General features: G+C 45.2%; 1 protein-coding gene across 1 annotated transcript in view; it reads left to right on the forward strand.

The window, feature by feature from the left end:
• Positions 1-15,000, forward strand: part of exoc2 (exocyst complex component 2) — a 33,188-nt gene that overhangs the window by 12,079 nt on the left and 6,109 nt on the right. Inside the window, exons 11-23 of the mRNA XM_063200644.1 lie at positions 593-696; positions 1,491-1,565; positions 2,102-2,235; positions 2,672-2,740; positions 3,227-3,384; positions 4,135-4,256; positions 5,084-5,145; positions 5,718-5,798; positions 6,085-6,144; positions 11,640-11,701; positions 12,091-12,157; positions 13,114-13,230; positions 14,291-14,432. Of these exons, the coding sequence (XP_063056714.1) occupies positions 593-696; positions 1,491-1,565; positions 2,102-2,235; positions 2,672-2,740; positions 3,227-3,384; positions 4,135-4,256; positions 5,084-5,145; positions 5,718-5,798; positions 6,085-6,144; positions 11,640-11,701; positions 12,091-12,157; positions 13,114-13,230; positions 14,291-14,432 (1,253 nt within the window). The remainder of the gene's footprint in view (positions 1-592; positions 697-1,490; positions 1,566-2,101; positions 2,236-2,671; positions 2,741-3,226; positions 3,385-4,134; positions 4,257-5,083; positions 5,146-5,717; positions 5,799-6,084; positions 6,145-11,639; positions 11,702-12,090; positions 12,158-13,113; positions 13,231-14,290; positions 14,433-15,000) is intronic.

A 15,000-nucleotide genomic window follows, 5' to 3' on the forward strand; every position in this document is an offset into this window, starting at 1 on the left:
ATAAATAATGAAGGTTATGTACAGTATATAAACATGGTTGTATTGTTATACTGAGTTCCAGATGACCGCCAGGCCTTGGTCTGTTTTCATACCATTTGAATGTTTCTTGAATCATAGGAAATGTCACTTGTGCCTTGCTGTCCTGTGAATGTGTACATCTTATGGCCAATAAAAATATGATAACTTGTAAATGTTTGGGTGGAATTCGTTGAAGCAGACTCTGATTGTTCTTTCCTGTGATTTCCGGGAAGATCAGACCATGTTTTATGACAAATTTTTACAGAAATGTAAGAAATTTCAAAGGGTGTGCAAACTTTTTCCTATGACTGTATATCTTGTTTTTGTATTTCAGAAGTAAATTAATAAAGAAGCACTCGTCAGATATCTTTTTGGTTTTTGAATCGCCTGTGAGGTCCGTGAGGAGATTAAAAAACAAAAGAAACCTGATGATGAGCGCTTCTTTATTCATTTATTTTTGAGATTTGAGTTCATTCATTGACCACGCCAAGCAACCGGGTGTAGAGCATGATTAGACTACAATGTGTCGAGCGCGCTTCCTGATCCTTCCTTGTTTTTGTTTTACTCTTGTCAGGTATTTGTCTGACCTGCACGCCAGTGGCGATCCGGCGTGGCAGTGCATCGCAGCCCAGCACCAGTGGATACTGCAACTCATGCAGGACGCCAGGGAACAGCAGGGTGAGACACACACACACACACACACACACACACACACGCACACACACGAACAGACGCACACACAGAGACATATGCACACACAGAGACACAGGTAGGCAGACACATGCTCTCTCTCTTCTCTCTCTCTCTCTCTCTCTCTCTCTCTCCGTCACTCACACACACCACACATCCTCCTTCTCCTCCTCCTCTCATCAGAAGTGTAGTGTGTCTGCAATCCCAGCTCTCCAGCTCCACCTAGTGTTCCTCTGCTGCCAGTGTCCTCTGGATGTGTCCACCCTGCTGTAGCAGCAGATACGGTCTGCTTATAAATGAAAAGAATCTTTTGGTTGCAGCATTGAAAAAAAAGACACACACTTACAAATACCCAGCCTGCAGCATTCATGAAAAGACACACTTACAAATACCTAACCGGGGAGGCGCTGTGGCGCAGCGTGCTAAGCCCCCCACATTTGGGCTTACATGCCCACGGGGACCACGGTTCGAGTCCCGCTGAGGTAATTTCCAGACCCTGTTTGATACTCATCACCTCTCTCTCTCCCTCTCTCTCTCTCTCTCTCCCTCTCTTCACCTCTCTCTGTCTCTCCCTCCCTCTTTTCACCTCTCTCTCTCTCTCCCTCCCTCTCTCTCTCTCTCTCTCTCTCTTCACCTCTCTCTGTCTCTCCCTCCCTCTTTTCACCTCCCTCTCTCTCTCTCTCTCTCTCTCTCTCTCTCTCTCTCTCTCTCTCTCTCTCTCTCTCTCTCTCTCTCTCTCTCTCTTCACCTCTCTCTCCCCCGTCCGTCCGTCTGTCCTGTAGAGGGAGAGAAGCGCCTGGTGGCCAGAGCTCTCCACATGAGGAGAGGCAGCAGCTTCCAGACCCCCCGAGAGGAGAGTAAGTGCACTTCACCTCAATACTACATCTCCATACTACATCTCAATACTACACCGGTTCAATACTACACCTGTATACTACACCTGTTCAATACTACACCTGTTCAATACTACACCTGTTCAATACTACACCTGTATACTACACCTGTTCAATACTACACCTGTATACTACACCTGTTCAATACTACACCTGTATACTACACCTGTTCAATACTACACCTGTTCAATACTACACCTGTATACTACACCTGTTCAATACTACACCTGTATACTACACCTGTTCAACACTACATCTCCATACTACATCTCAATACTACACCTGTTCAATACTACACCTGTTCAATACTACACCTGTTCAATACTACACCTGTATACTAGATCTGTTCAATACTAGACCGGTTCATCTCCATACTACACCTGTTCATCTCAATACTACACCTGTTCATTACTGTGCATGTGTGTTGTGCGTGTCTGTCTGTGTGTGTGTGTGTGTGTGTGTGTGTGCGTGCGTGCGTGCGTGCGTGTCCACATATCCAGCCTGGTCTGTCAGTACCGCCACAGGTCCTCCCCAGCTGCAGTTTGTGGAGCGCCTGACTGATGTGGTGATCAGCCAACTGCCCAACTTCTGGAAGCTCTGGATATCATACGTCAACGGCAGCCTGTTCAGTGAGGTACACACACACATACACACACACACACACACACACACACACACACACACACACACACACACACACACACACACACACACACACACACACACACACACACACACACACACACACACACACACACACAGCTCTGGATATCATACGTCAACGGCAGCCTGTTCAGTGAGGTACACACACACATACACACACACACACACACACACACACACACACACACACACACACACACACACACACACACACACACATATACATATACACACTCACACACACAGACACACAAAGCCCTGGATGAATCAACGGCAGCCTGTTTAGTGAGCTAACACACACACACACACACACGCACGCACGCACGCACACTATTTACATGTGAGTAGTGTTGCAAGAAGGCATGTTGATCTAGAAGTTCCCAGATGAGTGTGTTTCTGCTCTACAGACAGGAGAGAAGTCTGGCCAGGTGGAGAAGTCAAAGAAGAACGCACGGCAAAAACAGAACGACTTCAAGGTCAGATCAAGACACTTCTTATTTCATCATTATTACAGTATTCCTTCCCCCCAAATACACAATCGCCTGTATGTGTCCTGATGATTATTAAAAATATTTTGTGTTTGTTTGTTTCTGTAAACGTGTGTGTGTGTGTGTGTGTGTTTTTTTCTGTAAACGTGTGTGTCTGCACGTGTGTGTGTGTTTCTGTAAACGTATGTGTGTGTGTGTGTGTGTGTGTTTTTTTCTGTAAACGTGTGTGTCTGCACGTGTGTGTGTGTTTCTGTAAACGTGTGTGTGTGTGTGTGTGTGTGTGTTTGTTTCTGTGAACGTGTGTGTGTTTGTGTGTGTGTTTCTGTAAACGTGTGTGTGAGTGTGTGTGCACATGTGTGTGTGTTTCTGTAAACGTGTGTGTGTGTGTGTGTGTGTGTGTGTGTGTGTGTGTGTTTCTGTGCGTGCGTGTGCGTGCGTGCGTGCGTGCGTGCGTGCGTGTGTGTGTGTCTGCAGCGTATGATCGAGGAGGTGGTCACGAGGTTGGTGCTGCTGCTGAGGGGGTGTCTGCTGCCTACATCTCTCCCGGACGTCCAGCTCCGCCTCTACGGGGGCTGGGACAACACGCCCCCCCTCACTGGCCAACACATAACACAGTCTATACACACCATCAGGTACACACACACACGCACACGCACGCACACATGCACACACACCCTCACTGGAACACACATCATACAGGCTACACACACCATCAGGTACGTGCGCGCGCACACACACACACACACACACACACACACACACACACACACACACACACAGCACACACATCCTCACTGGAACACACACCACATGCGTAGGTCATACACACCATCAGGTACACACACACACACACACACAGCACACACACACACACACACACACACACACACACACACACACACACACACACAGCACACACACCCTCACTGAAACACACACCACATAGACCATACACACCATCAGGTACACACACACACACACACACACACACACACACACACACACACACACACACACACACACACACACACTCAGTGGAGCACACACATCACACAGGTCCTCTTCTCTCTGCCTCTCCTCTCATTCTCATTCACCATCCGATTGGCATCACTATATAAAGTAAAACAAATAATAATAATAATAATAATTGGCATCAATACCAAACCCTCTCTTCACTCTCACTCTTTCTCTCTGTCTGTCTCTGTTTTTTTTCTCTCTCTCCTTCTCTCTCCCTTTCTCTTCTTCCTTCTCTCTCTCCTCTCTCTCTCTCCTCTCTCTCCTCTCTCTCTCCTCTCTCTCTCTCTCTCTCTCTCCCCCCTCTCTCTCCTCTCTCCCTCTCTCTCCCCCTATCTCTCTCTCTCTCCCCCCCTCTCTCTCTCTAGGTTGTGTCATGAGGCGTTGTCTGCGTTGGAGATTCCTAATGATCTGTTGCAGGTTATCCAGGACCTGCTGCTGGAACTGAGGGTGCACTGCCTACTGACTACACTGCAGCACACTACTGAAGGTACACACACACACACACACACACACACACACACACACACACACACACACACACACACACACACACACACACACACACACTGCCTACTGACTACACTACAGCACACTACTGAAGGTACACACACACACACACACACACACACACACACACACACACACACACACACACACACACACACACACACACACACACACACACACACACACACAGCCTATTGACTACACTACAGCACACTACTGAAGGTAGACACACACACACACACACACACACACACAGCCTATTGACTACACTACAGCACACTACTGAAGGTAGACACACACACACACACACATACACACATACACACACACACACACACAGCCTACTCACTACAGTACAGCACACTACTGAAGGTAGACACACACACACACACACACACACACACACACACACACACACACACACACACACACACACACACACACACACACACACACACACACACACACACACACACACACACACACACATATAATGTACAGCCTTTTCACACCTGGTCTCTTTCAGCCGCCTAAGCGAACTCAGAGTAGTGACTCAGCATTTTTGCCGTATATGCGAACGCTCCAAAGCGTACCCAGACCTCTCCGAAGCGAACCGTACTGAGACCTTGGTTGACGTGGTCTCAGTTCGGTTCGCCTATGAGTTACACTTGTGACTAGCTGTAATCATTCCTCTTGCATGTGTGTGTGTGTGTGTGTGTGTGTGTGTGTGTGTGTGTGTGTGTGTGTGTGTGTGTGTGTGTGTGTGTGTGTGTGTGTGTGTGTGTGTGTGTGTGTGTGTGTTTTCAGATGTGAGGAGGCTCGCTGACAAGGAGGACTGGAAGGTGGACAACGAAGGAATCACATCCCTGGTCAGTCACACGCACACACACACACACACACACACATAAATAAATACATACACACACACGCACACATGTGTGTGCACTAGTTAAGTTCAGTTTAGTTAAGTTTACATCACATCCCTTGTCAGATACAGATGGTGTATATGTTGAATATAGGATCTTTCTGCATATTGAGTGTGTATAGTTTATGGTGAATATATATAATCTTTCTGCATATTGAGTGTGTATAGTTTATGGTGCATATATTGAGTATTGAATGTTTCTTTGTATTGAGTAGTATTGGTTTGTACAGCACCTCTGATGGTTGTATTGCCAATTGACCCCTCACAGATATTGAACTTAGAGTTGAATGTGTGTGGTGTGTGTCGCAGCCTGCCCAGTTTGAATTGTGTTCTCTCTCTCTCTCTCTCTCTCTCTCTCTCTCTCTCTCTCTCTCTCTCTCTCTCTCTCTCTCTCTCTCTCTCTCTCTCTCTCTCTCTCTCTCTCTCTCTCTCTCTCTCTCTCTCTCTCTCTCCCTCCCCCTCTCTCCCTCTCTCTCTCTCTCTCTCTCTCTCTCTCTCTCTCTCTCTCTGTCGCAGCCTGCCCAGTTTGAACAGTGTGTTTTCCTGATGCTTCAGTCGCTAAAGGATCCACTGGAATCCAAACCAAATGAAATGAATGTAAGACACACACACACATGCACACACACACACATTTCTTTTGGCATGCCAAGTTATGATCTGTATTTGCTGGTGGTTGTGTGACCTCAGTTATTTATGAATTATGTTCTAATTGTGTGTGTGTGTGTGTGTGTGTGTGTGTGTGTGTGTGTGTGTGTGTGTGTGTGTGTGTGTGTGTGTGTGTGTGTGTGTGTGTGTGTGTGTGTGTGTGTGTGTGTGTGTGTGTGTGTGTGCGAGCGCGCGTGCATGCGTGTGTGTGTGTGTGCGTGTGTTTGTTTCCACACAGATTCTACAACTGGAAGCAATTCAGGACCAAGCGTCAGAGCTGTTTGTGAGAATCATGAAGGTACACTAGTTGTATATCTTTGGCTTATTCCATGTCAACTCATAGCCTGGTTCCTACCAGACCTCCTGTGTGTGTATGTGTGTTTGTAGCTCTGGAGCCCCCTGGTAGAGCTCAATCACACACAGACCACTTGGAGACTGTAGCGGGATTCCATTTCTCCAGTCAAAAAATAATTGGAGCATTTAATAACTTTTATTGCTTCAATATCAATGGCATCTAGCATTGAGGAGTCACGTGACATACGTGTACGTATTATTGACTATATTGACGCTTTAGAGATCAACAGAAAACATTTATGAAGGAATTAGTAGAGTCATAAATGGAGGTTCCGTGACCAACCTCTGGCAACAATGTTTTGATGATTGATTTGACCTCTATGGACCCTTTAGAAAAGATTTAGCCCCCATGTCCCTCGCAAAAATCCCGGGCTTTTTTGCTAGAGAGCGGAATTCAAAATGGCGTCCAGCGGCATCTCTAAAAAATAACTTTTGATCTGGATGACCTAGAATCACGTATGAAGGCACTTTTTCATACAAGTCAACCATGAGAATTCCAAATCTGATATCATTTTGGTTATAAATCTTTGTTTTGACGGCGAAATTCAAGATGGCCGCCATCTAGAACCGTTATTTTCGACCTTTTTAGGCCGTCACCGCCCAAAATTATCATATTTGGACTGGGAACCTCCCAATTTGTGTGACTCCATTTCTCATGTAAAGATATTGAGAGAATATCTGATCTACAAGCCCAGAATTCCTCACATTGTGGGACGTAGTGGGCTTGTAGATGGGCTATTTTAACAATGTGTCTTTTTTGGCGATTATTTGACAATTTGGCAGGTATTTTAGCATTGTTTGATTGTTTGCACTACTTTGGATGCAGTGATGGTCTTTTACTTTGAGAGTCCTTACATTATGACCCCACCACCCAAATCAGGGGGTCTTGACCCACAGGTTGAGAACCACTTATCTAGTTTAAAAAAAGACCTTCACGTTTCACATTTTCCAAGCATTCTTGCACAGAGAAGCCCGTTGAGGAACTCGAGGCAAGAGCTGCTGAAATGGAAGAAGTGCGCTCACAGCAGTGATCAACTTGGTTGAAGACAGTCAGTTTGTGAAGCTCCCCCAGCTGCAAGAACACTGTGTTGTTGAGGAATGTGTGGTCTTATTCAACCCCAATGGCACATACAGGAAGACGCAGAAGAGCAAGCTCATCTCGAAGATCTCCCTCCACCCTGTTTTGATTTAAGAATCCTATCTTGCTCTAATTGACATAGGCATGATCTGGAGCAGGGTTTCCCAAACTGGGGTGTGTGCACCCCTAGGGGTGCGCGGCCTGCCTTAATGGGGTGCGCGAGCTGAATAGAGCAATGGCAGATATGGTAGTTTTTTATCCAGTATTAATGAACATTAAGTAGTTTTTAATTGTATGGTGCATTGTATGCTGGAAGGGTCCATCTGAAGTGTAGTTTAATTCCAAGGCTTTTGGAAAAGAGAATTCCCCAAAAATGACTGTGCTTAATATGCAGTGAATGAGCAGTGAATCCATACTTGTGTGGCCATCAGCACACCAAAATATTCGCTGAGGGGGTGCGCGACCCACATTGAAATGTACAAGGGTGTGCGCAGGGAAAAAAGTTTGGGAACCCCTGATCTGGAGGATGGGAACTCCATCAGCAGAAGATTGGCAGACACAGAACGGCACCCTATACAAGTAGGTTGGGCTATGCCCAAAAGCTGTCATCCATCATCCTTGCCTTCTCATGCTCCCAGTATCATCGGTGCCAATGATCCCTACGATACACTATACTTAACAAAAGAAGACGAACGAGACCTGCGCATACATGGTAATGCATACACATGAAATTGACAAGTTCCCATCTGCCAAGTCTTTCAAAATGTTATTGTGTAGTGTCAAAAACAAGAAAAAGACTACACCATTGAGCAGTCTGAAGCTCTTCACTGTTAATGATGGTCAATGACAGTCAGGTTGTAGTGGCCCTGTTGTTATTGATGCAGCTGATATACCGATGTCTACGGCAGCTTCCTGGCATGCTAAGCATTAAGAGAGACAAAGAGACGGTCCTCTTCTGTGACCTTTTGACAGAAGAGATGGCAGACAGCCTGTAAAACAGTGTAGCTGCACAATGCCATGATGCCAACTCAAGGTTCTATGAAAAAGGAAAATCATCAGTGTATGAGCTCCCAGGGTCACCCCTATGTTGCCCGGGAGCTATGTTCCCCGAGTCCTATGTCCCCCCGCCACCGGGGAACTTAGAACCCTTTTTTCAAAAAGGGGTTCTATTCCTGCTGCTTCCAAGTAGACTGCTGCCGCATGACTAGGGAGGGTTGTTGTTAGAGTTACGGTTAGGGTTAGGCTGCCACTGTTCGCAAACTTGACATGAAATACGCATGGCAACCATTTGTGCAAGAGATATGCATGTGAAGCATCCTGGGCCATACAATGCGGGGAACATGGGACCCTTTTGAGAAAAAGAGTCGGTAGTTCCTCATTCCCATACAAAGACCGGGGAATACAGGGCCCGGGGAAGCTATACGCTATACTCTCAACCATGTTTGAGTGGCGATGGGTGGTTCTTTAGTGTGGGGTGGCACACTAGATACGGCAAGTAGTTGGGATAGAGTTGGCATAAGCTGTCTGCATATGGAGGGAGACAGATAAAAGACTTTCTCTTCATGGTCTTCGACTTGGAAGCACAGGCTTCAGCCATGGTGCTACTTTTCTTGTCTGCATAGATCATCTGTATCGTGAACACAAACAGCTGTTGTACTCTCTCTTCAAGGTGAACAGAGAGCAACCGAGAGTTGCTGCCGTGCCACAGAGCTCTTTATCACCTTATCATGTACTGATGATTTTCCTTTTTCATAGAACCCTACAGGTAAGTTGGCATCACAGCCTGTAAAATAGTGTAGCTGCACAATGCAGTCTGCCATCTTTTGTCAGCAAGTCATGGAAGCGGACAGTCTCTTCGTTTCTCTTAATGCTTAGCATGCCAGGAAGCTGCCGTAGACATCGGTATCAGCTGCATCAATAACAGGGCCACTACAACCTTACCTGACAGTCATTGACCATCATAAACAGTGAAGAGCTTCAGACTGCTCAATGGTGTAGCCTTTTTCTTGTTTTTGACACTACACAATAACATTTTGAAAGACTTGGCAGATGGGAACTTGTCAATTTCATGTGTGTGTATGTGCATTACCATGTATGCGCAGGTCCCGTTCGTCTTCTTTTGTTAAGTATGGTGTATCGTAGGGATCATTGGCACCGATGATACTGGGAGCATGAGAAGGCAAGGATGATGGATAACAGCTTTTGGGCATAGCCCAACCTACTTGTATAGGGTGCCGTCCTGTGCCTGCCAATCTTCTGCTGATGGAGTTCCCATCCTCCAGATCATGCCTATGTCAATTAGAGCAGAGTTTCTCAAAGTGGGGCGCAAGCCTTCCTGGGGGGGCGCGGAGGCATCACAGTGTGATCTGACCCCCCCCCCCCCCCCCCCCCAAAAAAAAAAAAAAAAGATTTCCTATATGGCCAATAAGCCAATATGTTTAAAGCCCCCTCACCAACATTATATTATTCATTGTCATTGATTTGAATAGAATAGGAAATGAACACACATCTGCACTGCATTCGACTGCAGTCCCTTTTTGTTTTATCTCACCTTTCCTTTAATTCTGCGCAGCAATCGCAAAATCAGTTTGCGCTAGTACTGCTTTTTCTTAGAAACCATTTATTTACTAATTTACCTCAGGTCAGACATAACTATGATAGCGCCAGCCAGAAGTGATTTTTACCCCACAAAAAGGGGGAGGGGCCACGGAGGCATCCAGACCCTCTGAGGGGCAAATGATGGGAAAAGTTTGAGAACGACTGAATTCGAGCAAGATAGGATTCTTAAATCAAAACAGGGTGGAGGGAGATCTTCGAGATGAGCTTGCTCTTCTGCGTCTTCCTGTATGTGCCATTGGGGTTGAATAAGACCACACATTCCTCAACAACACAGTGTTCTTGCAGCTGGGAGACTGACTGTCTTCAACCAAGTTGATCACTGCTGTGAGCGCACTTCTTCCATTTCAGCAGCTCTTGCCTCGAGTTCCTCAACGGGCTTCTCTGTGCAAGAATGCTTGGAAAATGTGAAACGTGAAGGTCTTTTTTTAACTAGATAAGTGGTTCTCGACCTGTGGGTAAAGACCCCCTGATTTGGGGGGTGGGGTCATAATGTAAGGACTCTCAAAGTAAAAGACCATCACTGCATCCAAAGTAATCATCAAACAATGCTAAAATACCTGCCAAATTGTCAAATAATAGCCTACAAAAAAGACACATTGTTAAAATAGCCCATCTACAAGCCCACTACGCCCCACAATGTGAGGAATTCTGGGCTTGTAGATCAGATATTCTCTCAATATCTTTACATGAGAAATGGAGTCACACAAATTGGGAGGTTCCCAGTCCAAATATGATAAAGGTCGAAAATAACGGTTCTAGATGGCGGCCATCTTGAATTTCACTGTCAAAACAAAGTTTTATAACCAAAATGATGTCAGATTTGGAATCCTCATGGTTGGCTTGTATGAAAAAGTGCCTTCATACATGATTCTAGGTCATCCAGATCAAAAGTTATTTTTTAGAGATGCCGCCGGACGCCATTTTGAATTTGGCTCTCTAGCAAAAAAGCCCGGGATTTTTGCGAGGGACATGGGGGCTAAATAGAGGTCCATAGAGGTCAAATCAATCATCAAAACATTGTTGCCAGAGGTTGGTCACGGAACCTCCATTTATGACTCTACTAATTTGTTGATATTGAAGCAGTACATGCTCTGATTATTTTTTGACTGGAGAAATGGATACAAACCGAATCGTGAGTTGATCGTTGCAGTCCTAATGTCTAGCAACAAATACTGTATATTCTTGCATTCAATTTATTCACTCCGACAAGGAGGTTATGTTTTCGGTCGTGTTGGGTTGTTTGTTGGAAATGACAAAAGGAACAAGTGATTAAATGTTAGTGGTGATCCAGGCTTTTTTGAAAGGTACACTGTGCAGGAAATGGTCAAAAAAGGTACTGCAACTATGCTGCTCATTGAAACTGGGCTGCCTATTGCCAAATTTGATCTTTACATGAAAGTTTACTAAGTAATAAACAAATATTTTCTAGTATGGTCCAAGTAGAGTCATTTTTGCAGCTAAAAATGTGCTTTTTTTTGGAAATTCAAAATGGCGGACCATGGAGAAGATCCCCCTTTTCATGTATGAAAAGTGCAATTTTTCCAGTCATAATGAATACTTATAATTTGATGGTGGTGGTAAGTATTCATGAAAAATCTAACATTAGTGAATGGACAGCATGAATTCTGGAAATAAACAACTAAAAATCTCACACAGTGTTATACTATGTTATGGCATCAGTGTCCCCATAGCTTTGGTCGACTCTCTGAATGCTTCTTTCTGTCTGCGTGTTTTCCCTTCAGGTGTTCATCGGCTGCTTGGAAGAGTTGAGCACGAAAACGGACGGAGACTTGGAGACATCCCAGTGAGTTTTTATGGGTCTATGCGTTTTTATGTGTCTCTGTGTGTTTCTGTGTTTCTCTGTGTGTCTGTGCGTTTCTCTGTCTATGTATTTCTCTGTCTTTTTGTGTGTCTCTGTGTCCCTTTGTGTTTTTCTGTGGATTCTTCTTTTTCTTCATTTAATTTCTTTTTTATTATTTCACCTGCCACGTTTTTATTTTATTTTTATCAAGCACATTGGATTGCATTTGTATATGAAATGCGCTGCTATACCAATAAAATTGCCATCCTTTTCCTTTGTTGCACCTGTGTTTGTCTTTTGCTCAAGTTGGTTTATAATAACTTATGATTGGTGTAGTAATATTGTTGGCATGAATGCAGTCCTATATTAACGTGTCGTGTGTCTGTTGTCAGTATGTCTTCAGATTTGGGCTCTCCTGACCTCTTCAGTAACACTTATGAAGACTCCAAACCCACTTCGGTAGGTGCTTTACATTACTTTACACTGCACTGCACTACACCACAGTACACCACAGTATACTACACTACACTGCACTACAATACATTACATTTCATTACACTACACCACAGTACACTACAGTATACTACACTACACTGCACTACATTACATTACATTACACTGCACTGCACTGCACTACACCACAGTACACTACATTACACTACACTGCACTACATTACATTTCATTACACTACACCACAGTACACTACATTACATTACATTACATTACATTACATTACATTACACTGCACTACATTACATTACATTACATTACACTACACTACACTGCACTACATTACATTACATTACACTGCACTGCACTACACCACAGTACACTACATTATACTACACTGCACTACACCACATTACACTACATTACACTACACTGCACCAAATTACACATTAGTGAATGGGCAGAATGAATTCTGGAAAAAAAACTACTAAAAATTTCACACAGTGTCCCTTTAAAGGAGATGAGCTTTACATCAGAGGTTTGCTGGTTGGAATCACACCCGAACCTTCCACTCCCTTGAGTTTGGTGTATTTTGCCTGTCGGTCTGTCTGTCTGTTAGCACGAAAACCCAAGGTGTCATGAACATCATTTTGCCAGTGGATGAGTATTGTGAATGATTTGAGGTGATTGTGCGTGTGCGTGTGCGTGTGCGTGTGCGTGTGTGTGTGTGTGTGTGTGTGTGTGTGTGTGTGTGTGTGTGTGTGTGTGTGTGTGTGTGTGCGTGTGTGTGTGTGTGTGTGTGTGTGTACGTCCGTGTGTGTGTGTGTGTGTGTGTGTGTACGTCCGTGTGTGTGTGTGTACGTCCATGTGTGTGTGTGTGTGTACGTCCGTGTGTGTGTGTGTGTGTGTGTGTGTACGTCCGTGTGTGTGTGTGTACGTCCATGTGTGTGTGTGTGCTCCACAGGAGCAGCGTCTGCTGATCCTCCTGAGTAACTGCCACTACCTGGAGAAGCACACCTTCCTCAACCTGGCCCACCACATGGAGACACACGGCTTCACAGGCACCGAGAGAGTACTCAGCGTAAGACACACACACACACACATACACACACACACACACACACACACACACACACACACACACACACACACACACACACACACACACACACACACACACACACACACACACACACACACACAGATTCTCAGGCACAGAGAGAGAACTCAGCGTAAGACACACACACACACACACACACACACACACACACACACACACACACACACACACACACACACACACACACACACACACACACACACGCACACACACCTTCCTTAACATGGCCCACCACATGGAGACACACGGCTTCACAGGCATAGAGAGAGTACTCAGCGTAAGACACACACACACACACACACACACACACACACACACACACACACACACACACACACACACACACACACACACACAGATTCTCAGGCACAGAGAGAGAACTCAGCGTAAGACACACACACACACACACACACACACACACACACACACACACACACACACACACACACACACACACACACACACACACACACAGATTCACAGGCACAGAGACAGTACTCAGTGTAAGACACACACACACACACACACACACACACACACACACACACACACACACACACACACACACACACACAGATTCACAGGCATAGAGAGAGTACTCAGCGTAAGACACACACACACACACACACACACACACACACACACACACACACACACACACACACACACACACACACACACACACAGATTCACAGGCACAGAGAGAGTACTCAGCGTAAGACACACACACACACACACACACACACACACACACACACACAGATTCACAGGCACACACACACACACACACACACACACACACACACACACACACACACACACACACACACACACACACACACACACACACACACACACACACACACACAGGCACAGAGAGATTACCGAGTGTATTTGATGGTGGGGACATCACTTCACAGCACAACTTCACAAGCATAGACACAGGTAATACGCAGAATAAGGACCACTCATAGTGTGTGTGTGTGTGTGCGTGTGTGTGCGTGTGTGTGTGTGTGTGTAGTTGAGTCTTGAGGAGGTGCGTCGGCTGGATGCTGAGGTGTTTGAGAGCTACATTGAGCAGAAGGCCGACCCCATAGTGGGATACCTGGAGCCCGGCATATACGCTGGATACTTCGACTGGAAGGACTGCCTACCTCCCACAGGTAAACACACACACACACACACACCATATACTCAAAGACTGCCTACCTCTTACACGTTAACACACACAGACACACCCACACGCAGACACACACACACCAACATGATCTCCAAAAATTCCGTGCTCCTGGACACGGATGTTAAGGACACAAAATCCGTGTCCAGGAGCACGGATTTTGCCAAAATTCTGTGCTCCTGGACACGGAATTGTTTTCCGTGCTCCTGGACACGGAATTGTTTGAAGTGCTTTCTATAGGCTATTTCCACAGTCTTGTGTTTTCTCAGGATTTTTCTCATTTTAAATATTTTGTCTAAAAAAAAACATTTCTTACTGACAGGTTAGGGTTAGGGATTGTTTTGGTCTGGGCACAGCTAGTTTTCTTTCATTCATTATATGAGTTTGATAGCCTAGCAACCAACTGGAAAAGGTATTTCTCAAAAATATGTCTTTAATGACAGGTTAAGGTTAGGGAATGTTTTGGTCAGGGCACAACTTAAATTGCTATAGCATTATTTTGTTTAGGATTAGCATTTGGTATGTATTTTCTAATGATAGAGTTAACACAGTGC

The sequence above is a fragment of the Engraulis encrasicolus genome, chromosome 6, assembly GCF_034702125.1.
Source record: "Engraulis encrasicolus isolate BLACKSEA-1 chromosome 6, IST_EnEncr_1.0, whole genome shotgun sequence".
Taxonomy (NCBI): Eukaryota; Metazoa; Chordata; class Actinopteri; order Clupeiformes; family Engraulidae; genus Engraulis; species Engraulis encrasicolus.